At 40.3% G+C, this 16,145-nt stretch overlaps 1 gene segment (V, D, J or C); it reads right to left on the bottom strand.

Moving 5' to 3' along the window:
• Positions 1-4,808: 4,808 nt before the first annotated feature.
• On the bottom strand, positions 4,809-15,769 carry LOC103598810. The segment is given in 5 exon segments: positions 4,809-5,028; positions 5,304-5,356; positions 10,492-10,548; positions 15,311-15,618; positions 15,724-15,769. Coding segments are annotated over 5 exon segments (684 nt in total).
• Between the last annotated feature and the right edge of the window lie 376 nt (positions 15,770-16,145).

The raw sequence follows: 16,145 nt of genomic DNA, 5'->3' as shown, positions 1-16,145 counted from the left end.
AGCACAACTACAATCCTTGGTCTTAGACAACATCCTGCAGGATCTCATATCAGAAACAGACATTCAGCACCAAGGACATTGGTTATGGGAAAAGGACTTTGGCAAGAAAGGCAAATCCTCATACTGGATAAGAATAACTACCATAAACAATTATAAAGCAAAAAATGTAGGTGAAGTGTACATGGTATTCTTTGTCTTATTTCTGCAACATTTGTTTAAGCCTAAAGTTACTTCAAAATGCATTTAAAAATTAACAAAAACATGAATCAACAGGTAAATAATGCCAATAAAAAATTAGATGAGAAAATTTTGATGAGGACCATTTTCTCGCTCTCATGGGTGAATGTCGCATGAAGCAATCAAGTTATTACCAAGAGGATTATTGATATTCCCATGTTGATGGATGGTGTCATATTTGTCACTGTCATCTCAGGTACTCAGTGTGAGGAGCTAGGCCAGTCGTGGAGGGAGGCATCCCCAACCTTCATTTTCCATGCTCACGAAAGCCGTGTATAAACAGAGAAGGCACAAAGGTTGGTACAGCAATATTGATAGTGATATAAAATCAATGATCTCATTCCCTGGACCCACTGACTTAGCAGAACATGTTTTCCTCTCGTGGAGGTGCTGATTACTCTCACATGTCAATGCATTCAGTTGGATTTTAATATCATAATTACCCTGAAAAGTTGTGTCATAGATTGTTAGAAAATTCCCTGAGAAATTACAACATTAATTTTCAGGAAGATGTGGAGAAATATCTGGATGTGATGGAGTTGCTAAGTTTAAATGCCAGAAAATAACTAACTGAAGAGATTATTTCAAGAAGATAAGTGTCCAGGGAGGACTAAAGCTACAAAGGCTTCAAAAGGGTCGTGTAGACTGAGACCAAAGAAGAACCATCAGATTTGTCATCTCAGAATGTTAATTCTATCAGTGAGAGCACAGAGTGGAATTGCTGGTGTAGACAAAAATTAAAGCAAGTCCAAGAGAGAATGAAACACATTATACCTGAAGACATGCGGGACAGTCACACTTTCAGTTTCTGTGTGAGGACCCGGAGGTACAGTCCTCCTATATGGAGGGGTTTTATTTCTTAAGAATAATACCAAGCACATGTTGTTAATAAAATCACTCAGGATATGCCCACAAATAGGACTGCATAAGTGACAGTGGCACCCAGGGGTCACTCTGGACCACTCAGGCCATGTGATCATTCTGACTTAGAATCTTTTCCATCCACCACAGATTGGGATGGGGAAGCTCAAGTTTAGGTCAGTCTCTATGAAGAACTGAGGAACACAAGGACACAGACATTGAATAAAACCTTCCAAAATTCACAATGTCTTTGTTCATCAAAAATTTGTAAGTACATGACCTAGATTTAATATTTGTACTTTTTTGTGTTTAGGAATTTGCCTGTGCAATAAAGTTGATTGGTACTTTCAGAGAGAGTCAGTGAGTGTGTATATAATGTCAGAAAGGCATTATTTTAAAACAGGTATTAAAAATTACACTCACTTTAAAAAGTCACCTTTTAATATTTGTGCTACAATAAAAGAAGACAATAATGTATCTACTTCTCTGTAAAAATAGTTTTTTGATTCAATAGGATATCTGATATTTTCCAGAAGGGTTTTTTTGTGTTAAATGAATATAAAATTTTAACTGGCTCACGAAGAATTTGGAAATCTTGGCTATTCTACCTAACGGTTGGGTGGGGCATGCCTGGCATATAGCAGATTCTCAAACTCATATTATTATTATTATGGAGGAACATAGTGCAGTTTAGCTGTAATAATGATTTATTGCCTCATGTCTGATAGACTTTGTTTATTTTGTTATAATTTACATAAAATAATCACAACTTGTGTTCCATGTAATGTATCTACTCAAAACAATCTTTAAGTCACTGCTTCTTTGTGTTCTACTTCCCCTGCCACATGCGAAGAAAAGTAAATAAAAGCTAAAAGAAAATATGTATGCTTGGTTTAAATACACAGTCTATGCCCTTTGTCCAACTTCTTAAATAGAATGCTTAGATCCTTTGCATTTAGAATATTGTCTTTGTTTTTATAAAAGCTTTTCAGTGTTTTATATTAGTCTTTTAGCCCTTCCTGAGCTCTGTTCCATAACATAGGAACTCATAGACATTTGATTTCATATATGTGGTCTGCTCACTGGAGACAAAGGTTATATTGAGGGTGACCTGGACACCCAAAGCATCACTGTGCAACCACAGCATCTCAGAGATTTGCCTGCCAGTGTGTCCTGCAGGTCGTGGACCCAACTGTAGATTATATGACATAAGGTGCGTGAGTTGTTATAGGTGTTGTGTGGTCATTAGCCACCTGTGCCTCCAACTTGATGCAGGATTGACCTTCAGTAGTGCCTGAATTACATGGTTCTGCATGTGAAAGACACATGGACTCAGCAGCACAGTGAGGAAGCTGCAGGTGACCCACTTCAGGTGATCTATCCAGGGTGTCCATGGATGGACCGACACATAGGATGCACATTAGGAGACAATGTGGGGTTGGATGTTTGATGATCAAATCTATTCTAGAACCTGAGGGGAAGAGGTAGTCTGTCTGAGTGAATGGGTCCATGAAGGGACTAAAGCTTCTTCTCTGAGGCCAAAGAGTGTGAGCTTGGGACACAGAGTGACTGGACAATGCAGCTGTTTTTCTATGAGTGAAATTAGCTCCAAAAAAGAAATGAGGAGAATCTTCAGGATGATCTGTTTGTCGAGAATGAAACATGAGTTATAGGAATTCAGGAAGAAAATGACCCTAGTGAATCTTCCTTTTTAATAGTTACTGGATATCTACATTTATAAATTTATATTATTGGTTATGAATATTCATAAGATACAGAGCTTATTGTCAGCCCTCGTGCCCAAGATGTGAAGTCTAGGTTCGTGCTGGCAGCATGCCCATTGCCACATCTCATCTGCATATAGACCGCATCAGATGCACCTTCATTACCCCGTGAGGGCGTGAGGAGTTAAACACACAAATAACAAGACATAAAACATCTCTGGAGACAGCTGAGAACTTGGAGAGTGGATGATTCCGTTGTATCCAACAGGAAGCACAGGCCCCTCTGCACCTGCTCATGGGAATCAACCCTGAACTTGTTGGGTCCTGAGCGTCCCCTGGTGGTCCCGTGTGTCCCTGTAGGGAAGTTCGTGTCTGGGCTCACGCTGACATCCCCTCACTGTGTCTCTCGCACAGTAATACACAGCAGTGTCTGAGGACTTGAGGTTGCTCCACTGCAGGTGGGTGATGCTGGTGGAGTTGTCAGTGGAGAGTGTGACATGGCCTTGGAAGGACGGGCCATATGGCATACCCAATTCACCAGGATCAATTGTCCCCACCCAGTCGAGGCCTTGCCCTGGAGCCTGGCATAACCAGCTGATCCAGTAGGTGGTAAAGCTGTATCCAGAAGTCTCCCAAGTGATCCTCAGAGACTCCCCGGGCCTTTTCACCTCTGCCCCAGACTGCACCATCTGCACCTGGCACACGCACCTGTGTGGGAGAAGCAGGACTCAGATCAGGGGTCCCCTCCTGCCCACTCCACTCTGTGAACCAATCTGTGTGCCTGGACTGACCTGGGAGAACATCCAGGAGTAGGGCAAGGATAATATGTTGAAGTCCTAAAGCCGACATCTCAGAATGTCGCTGTATTTAGAGATAGGTTCAAAAAAATTCATTAAAAGAAAATAACATAAATGGGGGGAGGGGAATAAATCTAAAATGACTCGTGTCCTTATAAGAAAGGGAGATAAAGACACAGACATGTAGAGATGAAAGACCATGTGAAGACAGAAAAAATACAGCAATATACGGGATGTGTTGGTTGCATGAACTCTGGGAAGGCCACAGCCTTCAAAATTGAAAGCAAGCACAGGTGGGACCGTAATGTGCCTGGGGTGATGCACGTCTCAGAGTTTTCCAGGTTTCACTTTTTCAAACTTTTCTAAGAAGAATTTCAAACATCCTAAAAGAGAGAAAACTTAAATGTAAAAAAATGCATGCCAGTACAGGAAAATGTTTATTTTCTTACGCAGTGAACTATATTCTAAATTGATTTATTATATTTATTTATTTATATTTATTTATTTTAATGAATTGGTGTTTATGCTTGTATCCCATAAGAAGGTTACTCCAGAGAAATTAAGGGTGAAGATGTACTGAAATAATTTTTCATCTTTTTCAGTATCATATCAATGGGGTATGAAGGAGCTTCCTTTTGTGAAGGTCACTGCCAGTAAAAGGAGAGCCCCACCCTTCAAGGTCTCTGGAGAATCCATGTAACATCCTCGGGCCCTGGGAGTGGAGCATTTGCCTTCCTGCTTCTCCCTCTGTTGTTGACAGACATCCCTGTAAGGACTAAAGTCTCTACACTTCAGTGGTTCATCAAACGTTGGTCCTCAGAATCCCCACTGCAATGGAGAAAGTCTTACATCACCTGAGCACACTCTCAGCTGCAGGTGAATCATGTACACACAGAACTATCTAATGCAATGGCTGCTGTAATCTGTGTTGGCTCAGTGGACACGAATGGGATCAACAGGAACCCACTAGAGTGAGCCCTCGACGTCCACTTTTCATGATTCGATGCCCACAGTGCAATGTTCAGTCCACTTTGCAATGAAGGCTTTGAAACAGCAGCCAGTCCCAATGTGCATGGAAGTCACAGTGTGAGAGTTCGTGGATCAGGCTTCATTGTCCACACTGTAGCTGGACCTGTGGTCACCACTTGACACTTGTCACTATCCCCTCTCATGTCCAGTCTAGATTCTTCTAAGTCATGGCCAGTACTTCGGTGTTGGTGATGATTTCGTATTGCTTGGCTGGTGGGATGGCCGAGGCCTTGATCACTAAGTGTCCATTGACGTTGGTGACTTGGGCACTGTCAGGTGTTTGATGCAGTTGCTCTAGACCATGGTGAATGCAACAGAAGAAACTCCCACACTCTGCATGGGTCAAGGTGGCTCCTATCTGTCTCTGCTGGTAGCAGCAACTTTACACCAAAGGAGACAAGTCAAATACCATCATCCATATTCTAACACTTTCTTTTTTTGATGATCCATGTTTATAGGAATTTTTATGAATCAGGCTGTCATCACATCCTCGGACTCACTGAAATCCTTCTTGTCCCCACCTTATGTAAACATTGCATCCTGAGGACCAGTTGTCCTAACTGATCACAGCCCAAGGTTGTGGAGATAGGAAGGAAAATTATGAAAAAGAAATGTGCATTGTCCCCATAGATGTGATGAGATAAAGTAATTGTACCTCTCACCACTGATTTCTAGATCCATGAGCCATAAATCTTGGGATGCAGAGCCCTATAAAGTCCATCACTTTGAGTCAGTCACATGCAGAAATCTCAAGGTCACTGTACTCCTAAAATGGAATTTTGTTGAAGACTTGGATTGCCTCTTGCAAAATATGTCGTAATAAAACATTTGGTGTCAAACCCACAGACATCCATTTTAAACATTTAAATCACCCCATCTATTCTATCAGGGTTTCTGCTACTGGGAAAATCTGAAGGATGTAGGATCACTGGACCCTGTGCTCCTGTCCTCCTGGTCACACCTTCCTTCCCTCAACAACAGCCTGATTTCTAAGTCACTGACAACATCCAGAAGGTTCTCATCTCAGGGAATCATGGGTTCAGGACCTTGAACAGTAGTTCTGAAAGGTGCCCTGCTGTAGAAAAGTGAGCACACTTTAGAACGTGGGTAAACTGTGGCTTGTATGGATTGCTGCCTCTCAACTGTGCTTATGGTCTGAAGTTATCAACTAGTCACCATGTTAATAAAGGGTGCTATAACAAAATACCATAAACTGGTATCTTTTAGTAAACAGAAATTTATTTCTCAGAGTTTTGGTGGCTGAGAAGTCCAAGATCAAGCTACTGGAAGATTCAGTGTTTGCTGAGAGCTCACACCGCTTAACAAATGGTGTCTCCACAATGTGTCTCTCATGGCAGAAGATCCAAGGAATGTCCCTTTAATGTCATTTACAAGGACACCAATTCCATTCATGAGAGCTCACCCTAACGAGCAAACCACCTCCAAATGCATCCAACTCCTAATGGCATCACATTGAGGATTAGGTTTCAACATATGGATATTTAGGGGGAAAAACACTCATTCATATAGTTACAATGACTATCTTAATGGAATGATGTCAGGTTCGTAAATAATCATGATATCTATCACTGTGGCCTCACACACTCAGTGCGAGTAGAATTAAAGACAAAAAAACATTTACTCTGGCACATGTTAAGTAACAGTAAGGCAGACTTCACACAGGGTGACTACAATGATTTTGCAGGAGAGGAGAGAGTTTGACCTCAACTTAAAATATAACATGATCAAGTGGGTATTTATAGACAAAGAGCAGTGTGGGGATCGAGGGTAAAAAATTACTAAGAGGAAGCTTCAAGTTAAGGGGTATTCTGTGTTGGGGTTTTTGCAGAAGGCAAGCAAAAGTGGTCAGACACCCCCTGGCATGGTGGGGCTGGAGGACTCTGCATGGATATCAGGAGTGATCTAATATCAAAGGTGGTGAATTCTGGCTAAACGGACTCTTCAGGATACTTACAAAAATTGGGTACTACCAATACTGACAGGGAAGTCCAAGATTAGAGACCTATTTGAGAAAAGGAATCACGAGAACCTGAATAATGTTTAGTCAAAAGGAGCCTCTTTGACAGGAGCTGGGTCAGCCTTGTTGGGAGGATTCCCTGGTCAGCCTGCATGAGTGAAGCTGTGGGAATCCCTGGTATGAGCCCAATCCAGTTTGTGGCAACAGGACTGTTAAATGAAAATTATTATGACACTTGCTGAAAATGGCAGGAAAGACTTTATTCAATAATATTGCAATACAAGACAGAGATTGAACTCAACTCTGAGTGATGCAGAAAAAAATGGATATTTATATTCAATGGAAAGATTGAATGGAAAATTGCTAAGAGTGACTTGTTTAGCTATCAAGTGTTTAGCAGAGGGAGATAATTAGAAAAAGGACTTAGCAGGATTCTTTGCTTAAACTTGGCTCAGTAGAACACGGGTGAGGACTAGTCATGAAGAGGCCTCCATGGAGACTCACTAGAGGTTGGTTAAGGTGGAAGTCCTTGCAGACTCCTGAGGGGCAAAAATCCCAGGGCCTGGTCACACTCATGTGGAGAAACGTGTGCCTGTCAGAGGTCTGAGGTCATGAGCTTTAAATGTGGACAGAGTGCCAAAAGGGAAGAAAAGCTTAAGAGAAATAACTCCCAGTCCAGGAAGACAGGAATCCTCAGGAAGTTATTTTTGCCAAGAAAGAGCAGTCATGAAGGAAACTGTCAAGGAAAAAGGTCCTGGAGATTAGTCACATCTCACCTACAGAGAGTTACTTCTTTATTCTTTGTTTCCAGTGAAATGTGACAAATCAGAGTCACATGGAACAAAGCCAGATGTGTCACTCTGAGGTATGTAAAAATTAGGACAAAAGAGGAAATCCCTCATCTCACCAGGTAACCCCTCCCCATTCTCTCTCTGCACCTGCTGCTGCCCTGAGAAAAGGTGTTGCGTGAGCCCTGAGCATACCCTGCAGACCCACTCTCTCCTGTCCCCTGTAGGAAAGTCTGTGTCTGGGCTCACACTGAGTTACTCTCACCGTGTCACTCACAGACTAATACACAGCCATGTCCTCTGTGGCCATGGAACCCAGATGCTTGGAGAACTGTTTCTTGGCTGTGTCTCATGTGATCGAGATACAGCTCTGGAGGGATGAGTTATAAGTTGTGCTGCCACCATAACTCATTTGTTCCATCAACTAAAGCCCCTTCCAGCGGACTGGCAGATCCTGCTCCAGTCACAACCACTGGTTGTGATGGAGAATCCAGACCCAGTGCTGGTGAGGGTGAGGGTCTTTGAGGGCTTTACCAGTCCCAGGCTTAACTTCTGCAGCTGCACCTGGGTCAGGACACCTGGGGACAAGGAAAATCAATTTTCTCAGTTCTTGTGCAGTCACAACCATCCTACAGACTTGTGCCTGTCATCTGAGACAATCACTTTGGGTAGCTGTCACTTGGCAAAGGAGAAGACACAGCAATGTTATCCTTCCCTAAAGCACCAATTCCCTTCTGAAGAGTCCTCAGCTCTCTCTGAAGACAAAGTTTGAGCTTCCACAGCCCAAGAGTTTATTTTACCCTAGAGTTTGGAAGAAAATTTGCATGCTGAGGAGCCTTTTCTTATAAGTTGAAAGGGACTAAGTTCAGGATATCCCTAATATTTTGGGGCTTCTCAAGATATTTCTTCTCTTGAACTCTCTTAGATTGTAAATCTGGGGAGGGAGAGTATTTGATTTATGAGGCACATTAGAAACAGGTCAAAAATGGGCCGGCCCGGTGGCGCACTGGATAGTGCGCCACTTGGGAAGCGCAGCGGCGCTCCCGCCCAAGGGTTCGGATCCCACATACAGACCGGTTCCCGCTCACTGGCTGAGCGAGGCGCGGGAGCAGCACCGAGGGTTGCAATCCCGTTGCCGGTCCCTGGTCCGGTACGGGGGCAACACTGAGGGTTGCGATCCGTTGCCAGACACGGAAAAAAAGACAAAAGACAAAAAAAAAAAGAAACAGGTCAAAAAGCAGCAACACCTTTCTGAGCATAAGAATAAATTCTTGACTAAGGGAGTAGTTCACAATGTTTTGTTTGGTTCTCATGTATCTTTCAAATAAATATCAAAATGCATGAACATTGTGTCTAAACTCCTTTTCAAATTAAAAAAAAAATCTGTACAGTGGCAATTTACAGATATTATAATCATAATTTTATATATACTCTACTTTGATTTTATTCTTGGTGTAAAAATACCAACAAAACTATGAACATTATTTCCAATCTTTTACATATTTGTTTATTTATTTATTTATTTATTTTAAATTTGGGCACTGATGATGTTACTTTGATCTCAGTATCTACTGCCAAAGCTTAGGCTGGCTGGGCAATCTCAGAACATTTATGTTGTAAGTTTTATGTCAGTGTCTAAGGTTCTGTGCAAACATTTTCCTTCTGGAAGCCCAAGGCATGTTGCAAGGAGCTCTAAATAATTTTAACAGAAATAAAAATGCATTCATATGGAGAGAATATCTAAAATGAATACAGCAGCTATACTGCTGTATAATCCAGAATTTTCCCAATACTAAAGTGATGGTGGATAAGAGAAAACGACCCATTTTTGCAGAATCTGATGTTCTAAGGTAAATTATAGATTTGCATATGAATGGCCAATTGTCACAATGCCATTTGTATAAGAGATTATGCCACTTTCATATAATTTTCTTTTCAAAAGAAGTTGTCCAAAATAAATTGATTTTCTTTGTTTTGTTCTATGCTGTGATCTCTATTTTGTTTATTTATTAAATGAGTCTTCCTTTCACCTGTTCCATAAATCTTGATTCCTGTAGCTTTACCATCATTCCTGAAATTATATATATATTCCTGAGATTATATAAGTTCTCTACTTTTAATCTTCTTTGAAAAATATTTTGGTTTTCCTACATTTATTACTCATCTCTAAAAATTTTATAATTAGCTTGCTGATTTCTACAAAATACTTAATGAGTATTTTACTGCAGATGCTTCAATAAATCTACAGACCAAACTTGGGATGTGTCATCTTATAATACTGAGTCTTCCAGCTCATGAACATGGCTCCCATTTCCTTTGATTTAGGTTTTTCTTTGGTTAATATCATCAAATATTTTTCTAGTTTTCACACACATATGTATCCTTAAATTTTTGTTTCTTTGTGTTCTTTGTTTTTGTTTTAGATTTACACATGTCTCTTTTTAGTTGTATTAAAGTTGGCACTACACACACAAAATTAAAATACAATTTTACTTACATTATATTATTGTAATTTTACATTCTACCGATTTCAATTAATTTTTGAAAGGTAAATTCATAAAATAATTTTTATTTAATAAAATAATGTGTTTTCTTCCCAAATCCCCATTTTCAAATAACATCACATTAGTGGTATTTGTGAGTTCGATATGTGAGTTTTCAAAAAACACATTAAAGTCCTTAGCAAGAGTAATCATCTTTCTATGTGACTGAAACAAATAATCAGAGTTTAAAATTAAAAACATAATATTATGTACATTAGCACCCACAAAAATAAAATATTTTGTTATAAAACTAAGTAAATTTGGACAAAATCTGACAAAAATAAAAGAATCTCTGGTGGAAGAATAAATTAAATGAGGAGATATTTCATGGCATGAATGGAAAGACTCGATGTTGCACAAGCATCACTTCTTCTCACCCTGATCTATAGGTTCAACACAATCAAATTCTAAATCCAAGAAGCTTATTTCTTGGAGTTTGACCAATGGATTCTAATTTTTATACTGAGAGATGAAAGACCCGGAGTAGACAAAACAATTTGTTATTGGTTATGAATATTTATGAGATACAGAGCTGATTGTCACCCCTCGTGCCCAATATGTGAAGGCCAGATTCTTACTGACAGCCTGCCCCTGCCAGGACAACATCAAAGAACATTGTTGGAGGACCAACATCATCTGACTTTAAGACCTTCTGTGAAGTAACAGTTATCAAGACAGTGTGATATCAGTGAGGGAACAGACAAACAGATCAATTAAAGAAGATACGGAGCAAGGAATAAACCCAGACAAAAATACACAACTGAACTTTGATAAAAGATGAGAAAAAATTACAATAGAGAAAATATTGTTTTTTTAAACAACTGGTACTGAAACAAGGTGGCATCCATTTGCAAAATATAATAATAATGCATGTAGACACAGAGATTACATACTTAATAAAATAAAATTGTACTGGTTCTCAGCCCTAAATGTAAAGTTCAAAACCATGAAACTATATAAAGGAAGCACAGAAGAAAATGTAGATGACCTTATGTTTGATGACTTTTTAGATACAACACTAAAGTCACAGTTCATCAATAAGAAATAATAAAATATTTTTCATTTAAATTTAAAATGTCCTGTCACAAAAGTTACTGTCAAAACTATTTTTAAATAGGTACTGTCAAAAAAATTTTTTTAATATTATAAAGGTAGAAAATATTGATAAATATATAACTGATGATTGGCTGTTATCCAAAATATAAAAATAAAACTAAGAAACTCAAAATTTATTTTTAAAAAATTCCAATGTTTCTGATTGCAAATTGGGCTATAAACCTCTCTAGGTACCTGACCAATAAATATAGACAGATGGTAAATAGGGATTTTAAAAATACTTCACACCATATGTAGTTGGAAAAATGGAAATTAAAGCAATAATTTGATACCATTATGCACCAGGTAGAATGGCCAGAAGTCAGAACACTTAAAATTGCCAAATTCTGGGGAGGTTGAGGACCAACAGAAACTCTTGTTCATTGTTGGTGGGAGTAAAAAATGTTACAGTACTTTGGCAGTTTCCTACAAAACTAAACATACTATTAGGAATAATCCAGCCATCTCACAACTTGTTGCATTCTCAAAGAACCTGAAAACATTTCCACACAAAACCCTGCACATGCATATTTATAGTAATTTTATTTATAAAGCTACCAAGTTGCTAAAACTTGGAAGTAACCAAGATACCCTTCAGTAGGTGGATGATTAAATATAATGTTGTACATTCAGACAATGTAATATAATTCAGCAGTAAAACACACTAAGTTATTAAGTCATGAAAATACATTGGGAAACATAGATTCATTTTATTAAGTGAAAAAAGCCTGTATGGAAGATTATAAACTGCATTTGCATATTATATAATGAAATAACAGAAAGAGAAATAAACTAAGCCCATTTACAATTTTCACACACACACAAAAAAAAATAAGATACCTAGGGATCAACTTAACCCAGGAGGTGAAAGACCACTACAATGAGAACTACCAACCACTTCAGAAAGAAATTTAAGAAGACACAAAAAGATGGAGAGATATTCCATGCTCTTGGATTGAAAGAATTAACATTGTGAAAATGTTTATACTAACCAAAGTATTCTACAGATTCAATGCAAACCCCATCAAAATACAAATGACATTCTTCACAGAAATGGGAAAAAATAATCCTACCTTTCATATGGAAAAACAAAAGACCCCAAATAGCCAAAGTAACTCTGAGCAAACATAATAAAGGCAGAGGCATAATACTACCTGACTTCAAATTATACTACAAAGCTATTATAATGAAAACAGCATGGTACTGGTATAAAAATAGACATTCAGACCAGTGCGTTAGAATTGAGAACCCAGAAGTCACCCCTCAGGCTTATAGTCATCTGATATTAGACAAAGGAAACAAAGAACTACATTGGGGAAAGGACTGCCTCTTCGACAAGTATTGCTGTGGAAACTGGATATCCATGTGCAGAAGAATGAAACTAGATATGCATCTCTCACCATACACTAACACCAACTAAAAATGGATTAAAGACTTAAGTATAAGACCTGACACTGTAAAATTACTAAGGGAAAATATAAGTGACACACTTCAGCTGTTAGATCAAGGCATAGGCTTCATGAATGTGAGCCTGTAAGCACAAGCAGCAGAAGAAAAAAATTAACAAATGGGACAATATGAAACTAAAAAGTTTCTGAACAGCAAAGGAAACAATCAACAGCATGAAAAGGCGACCTACAGATTATGAGAAAATTTGTGCTAACTATGCATCCAACAAGGGATTAATGTCCAAAATATACATAGAACTCAAGCAATTATACAGTAAAAAAGCAAATAACCCATGTAAAAAAAAAATGGGCAAAGGAGCTGAATAGACAGTTTTCAAAGGAAGACGTACAAATAGACAACAGATATATGAACAAATGCTCAACATCACTAGTCATCAGGGAAATGAGAATTAAAATTACATTGAGATACCACCTCACCCCAGTTAGACTGGCTATAATCAAAAAGATGATGAATAACAAATGCTGGTGAGGATGGAGACAGAAGGGAACACTGCTGCACTATTGGTGGGACTGTCAATTAGTACAAACACTTTGGAAAATAGTATTGAGTTTCTCAAACTACTACAAGTAGAACTACCATATGATCCAGCAATTCCCCATCTGGGTATATACCCAGAGTAATGGAAATCATCATGTCGAGGGGTTACCTGCTCTCCTATGGTCACTGCAGCTCTGTTTACAGTAGCCAAGACATGGAACCTACCTACATGTCTATCGTTGGATGATTGGATAAGGAAACAGTGGCATATGTATGCCATGGAATATGACTCTGCCATAAAAAAGAAGGAAATACTCCCATTTTCAAGAAAATTAATGAGCCTGGTGAAACTTATGTTCTGTTAAATAAGCAAAGCACAGAGGGATATGTGCTTGGTCATATGTGTGAGCTAAGAGAGAAAGGAAGGAAGGAAAGAAAGACCACAGTGGTGTGTTGGACTTGCAGAAGGAGAGAACATTCCTAGGGCTACAGTGCAGGGCGGGGGGAAGGGGGAGGGGGAGGGTGGTTAGGGTACAAGTGTGTGGAGGACAAGGGGTACAAAATTAATTTCTGGTAACGGGTATGGCTCCAGCATGAATCTGGCCCTCACATCATGGGCATAAGGGTTGACAATTAGCATTGTAATTTATGAGTACTTATAAAAAAAAAGAAAGGAAAAGGACTGTGTTCACTGGTTCACCTATAAATACATGGATGACTTGTTTTAAGAAATATCCTTCTACATCCTGTCCTGAAACAGACAAGTCAAGTCAGCAACTCCTGACTCTTAAAGGGGGAAAAAGTGATGTAGAAAGTGACGAATTTTACCTGGGTTTACTCTGTTGGGAGGCTTTTGGGAGGCAGGTCCTGGTTGGAAACCACAGCTGCTGAGGGAAAACCCTCCATGCCTTCCACTGCAGCTGCCCTGAGGTCCACCTGCTGGGTGTGTCCACAGTGCTCCGTGGAGGTCCCCTGTCCTCCTGCAGGGGGATGTGTCTGGACTCACACTGCCTCTGCTTCTCTTGCACAGTACCACACAGCCATGTCCTCGGCCATCGTGGAGCTGACTGCAGGAAAAACTGGTTTTTAGACACATCTCTGGAGATGAAGACTCAATTCTTGATGGACAGGCTGCTGTGTCATTTCTCATAAGGGCAAATTTAGCTCATCCACTACAGCTCCTACCCAAGGGCTCAGAGGATCAATTCAAAGCAGAAACCACTGGTTGTGATAAAGAATCCAGCGATAGCACAAGTGAGGGAGAGTCTCTCCAAGGGCTTCACCACTGTTGAGCCCAACTCCTGAACCTGCACCTGAAGAAAGACACTTGGGAATAGTGAGAATCAGTCTCCTTCAGTCATGTACACTCACAGCCATCCCCACAGACCCATGTCTGACAACTGAGACACTCCCTTTGGGGAGCTGTCACCAGGCAATGAAGAAGACCCAACAATCTCATCTTCTTCATTTATTTATTTATTTTGAATATTCATGAGATACAAAGATGATTGTCCCCCTCCTGCCCATGATGTAGGGGCCAGATTAATATTAGGTACATACCCATCACCAGAAATTGCTTTTGTACCCTTTGTCATCTTCTTTTAGACCGCAATTTTTTTTTCCCTAGAGACTTCAGTTCTGTCTGAGGAGAACACTCTTAGCTTCCTCAAACCAACACTGGATTTTACCATAGAGACTGAAAAGAGATTTTTAAGTGCAGAATCCTGTGTCTTATAATTGGAGAGGCTCTAAAATCACAAGAAATCCTGATCAGTGCTGAGTCTGATGTGCACCTGCAAAGGAGGGTGGTCAGATCTAAAATCCACTGGATGACACTGGTCTCTGAACCTGCTCCAGCCTCTTCTTGCTTCAAATATGAGTTTCAAAGAGCATCTTTAAAGGGAAACCCCACTGAGGGCACCGCCCTGAGCCTGTCTGGTAGATACTCACAAGGTCCTCTGAGCTTCCTCAGGACTCTGATTCTGGTGACCACAACAGGGTCATTCTGATTTCATAAGTGACACGCTGACTGGTGTGCATGTGAGAATATGTCCTCCTGCTACAATAAGAGCTTTAATTCAGAGATGTCAGTGGTAAACCCAGAGTCATGAATCTAGAGGGGATTTCTGGGAAACTGATGAAGAGGAAGCTCAAGAGCACAAACATAAACCAGCACTTACCCTCCACCTGCACCTGCTCCAGGGCCGATGCTTGCTCAGTGTGTCCTGCTCGCCCTCTGGTGGTCCCACACACCCCTGCATGGAGGTTTGTGTCTGGGCACAGACTGACTTTCCCTCACTGTGTCTCTCACACAGTAATACATGGCTGTGTCCTCGGACTTCACGCTGTCCATTTGCAGATAGACAGTGCTTTTGGAATCTTCACTTGAGATGGTGAATCTGCCTTTCACAGATGCAGCATATTCTGTGCTGTGACTATTAGCTTTGTTTCTAATGAAACTAACCCACTCCAGCCCCTTTCCTGGAGCCTGGTGGACCCAGTCCATGTAGTAGTCGCTGATGGTGAATCCAGAGGCCACACAGGAGAGTCTCAGAGACCCTCCAGGCTGGACCAAGCCCCCCCCCCCAGACTCCACCAGCTGCACCTCACACTGGACACCTGAAAATACAGAGACGTCCTGGTCAGAATATGACACTCAAATCCACTTGTTTTCTCACACACATCCACTCACATTTTCAATGTTTTTTACTCTCCATAAATCACCTTTTAAAATTGCAATAAGGAAAATCCAACTCATCCCTGTCTCCATGGTGACTCGTCTGTGTTCAGTCCTGATCACTGAATGGGAGCTCCTGGGAATCTGGGGCTGAGGCTCGTCTCCCAGATCTGCAGGGTCAGGGCTGGGCTGGTTTTCATCAGCAGAGAGAGGCTCTATTTGCATATTTTCCTGCTATATAGGTAGATATGGGGTCGGACACCTATGAAGGGGACACTTCCTAGAGCATGTGACAGTGCCCACAAAGAATTCTGTGGCAATTGAGAAAGTGTGATTTTTTAAAATAGTGTGTTTGTGCTGTGATATACACAACACTCATAACACTGTTTCATTTTGCCGAAGCACAAAAATCATGTGTTGTGGGTGACAATGTGCCTTCCATTTTACAGATTAAATGGACACCCAGAAC

Source organism: Galeopterus variegatus, unplaced genomic scaffold (genome assembly GCF_000696425.1).
Source record: "Galeopterus variegatus unplaced genomic scaffold, G_variegatus-3.0.2 Scaffold2746, whole genome shotgun sequence".
Taxonomy (NCBI): Eukaryota; Metazoa; Chordata; class Mammalia; order Dermoptera; family Cynocephalidae; genus Galeopterus; species Galeopterus variegatus.
This window is presented reverse-complemented; position numbering and strand designations above follow the sequence as displayed.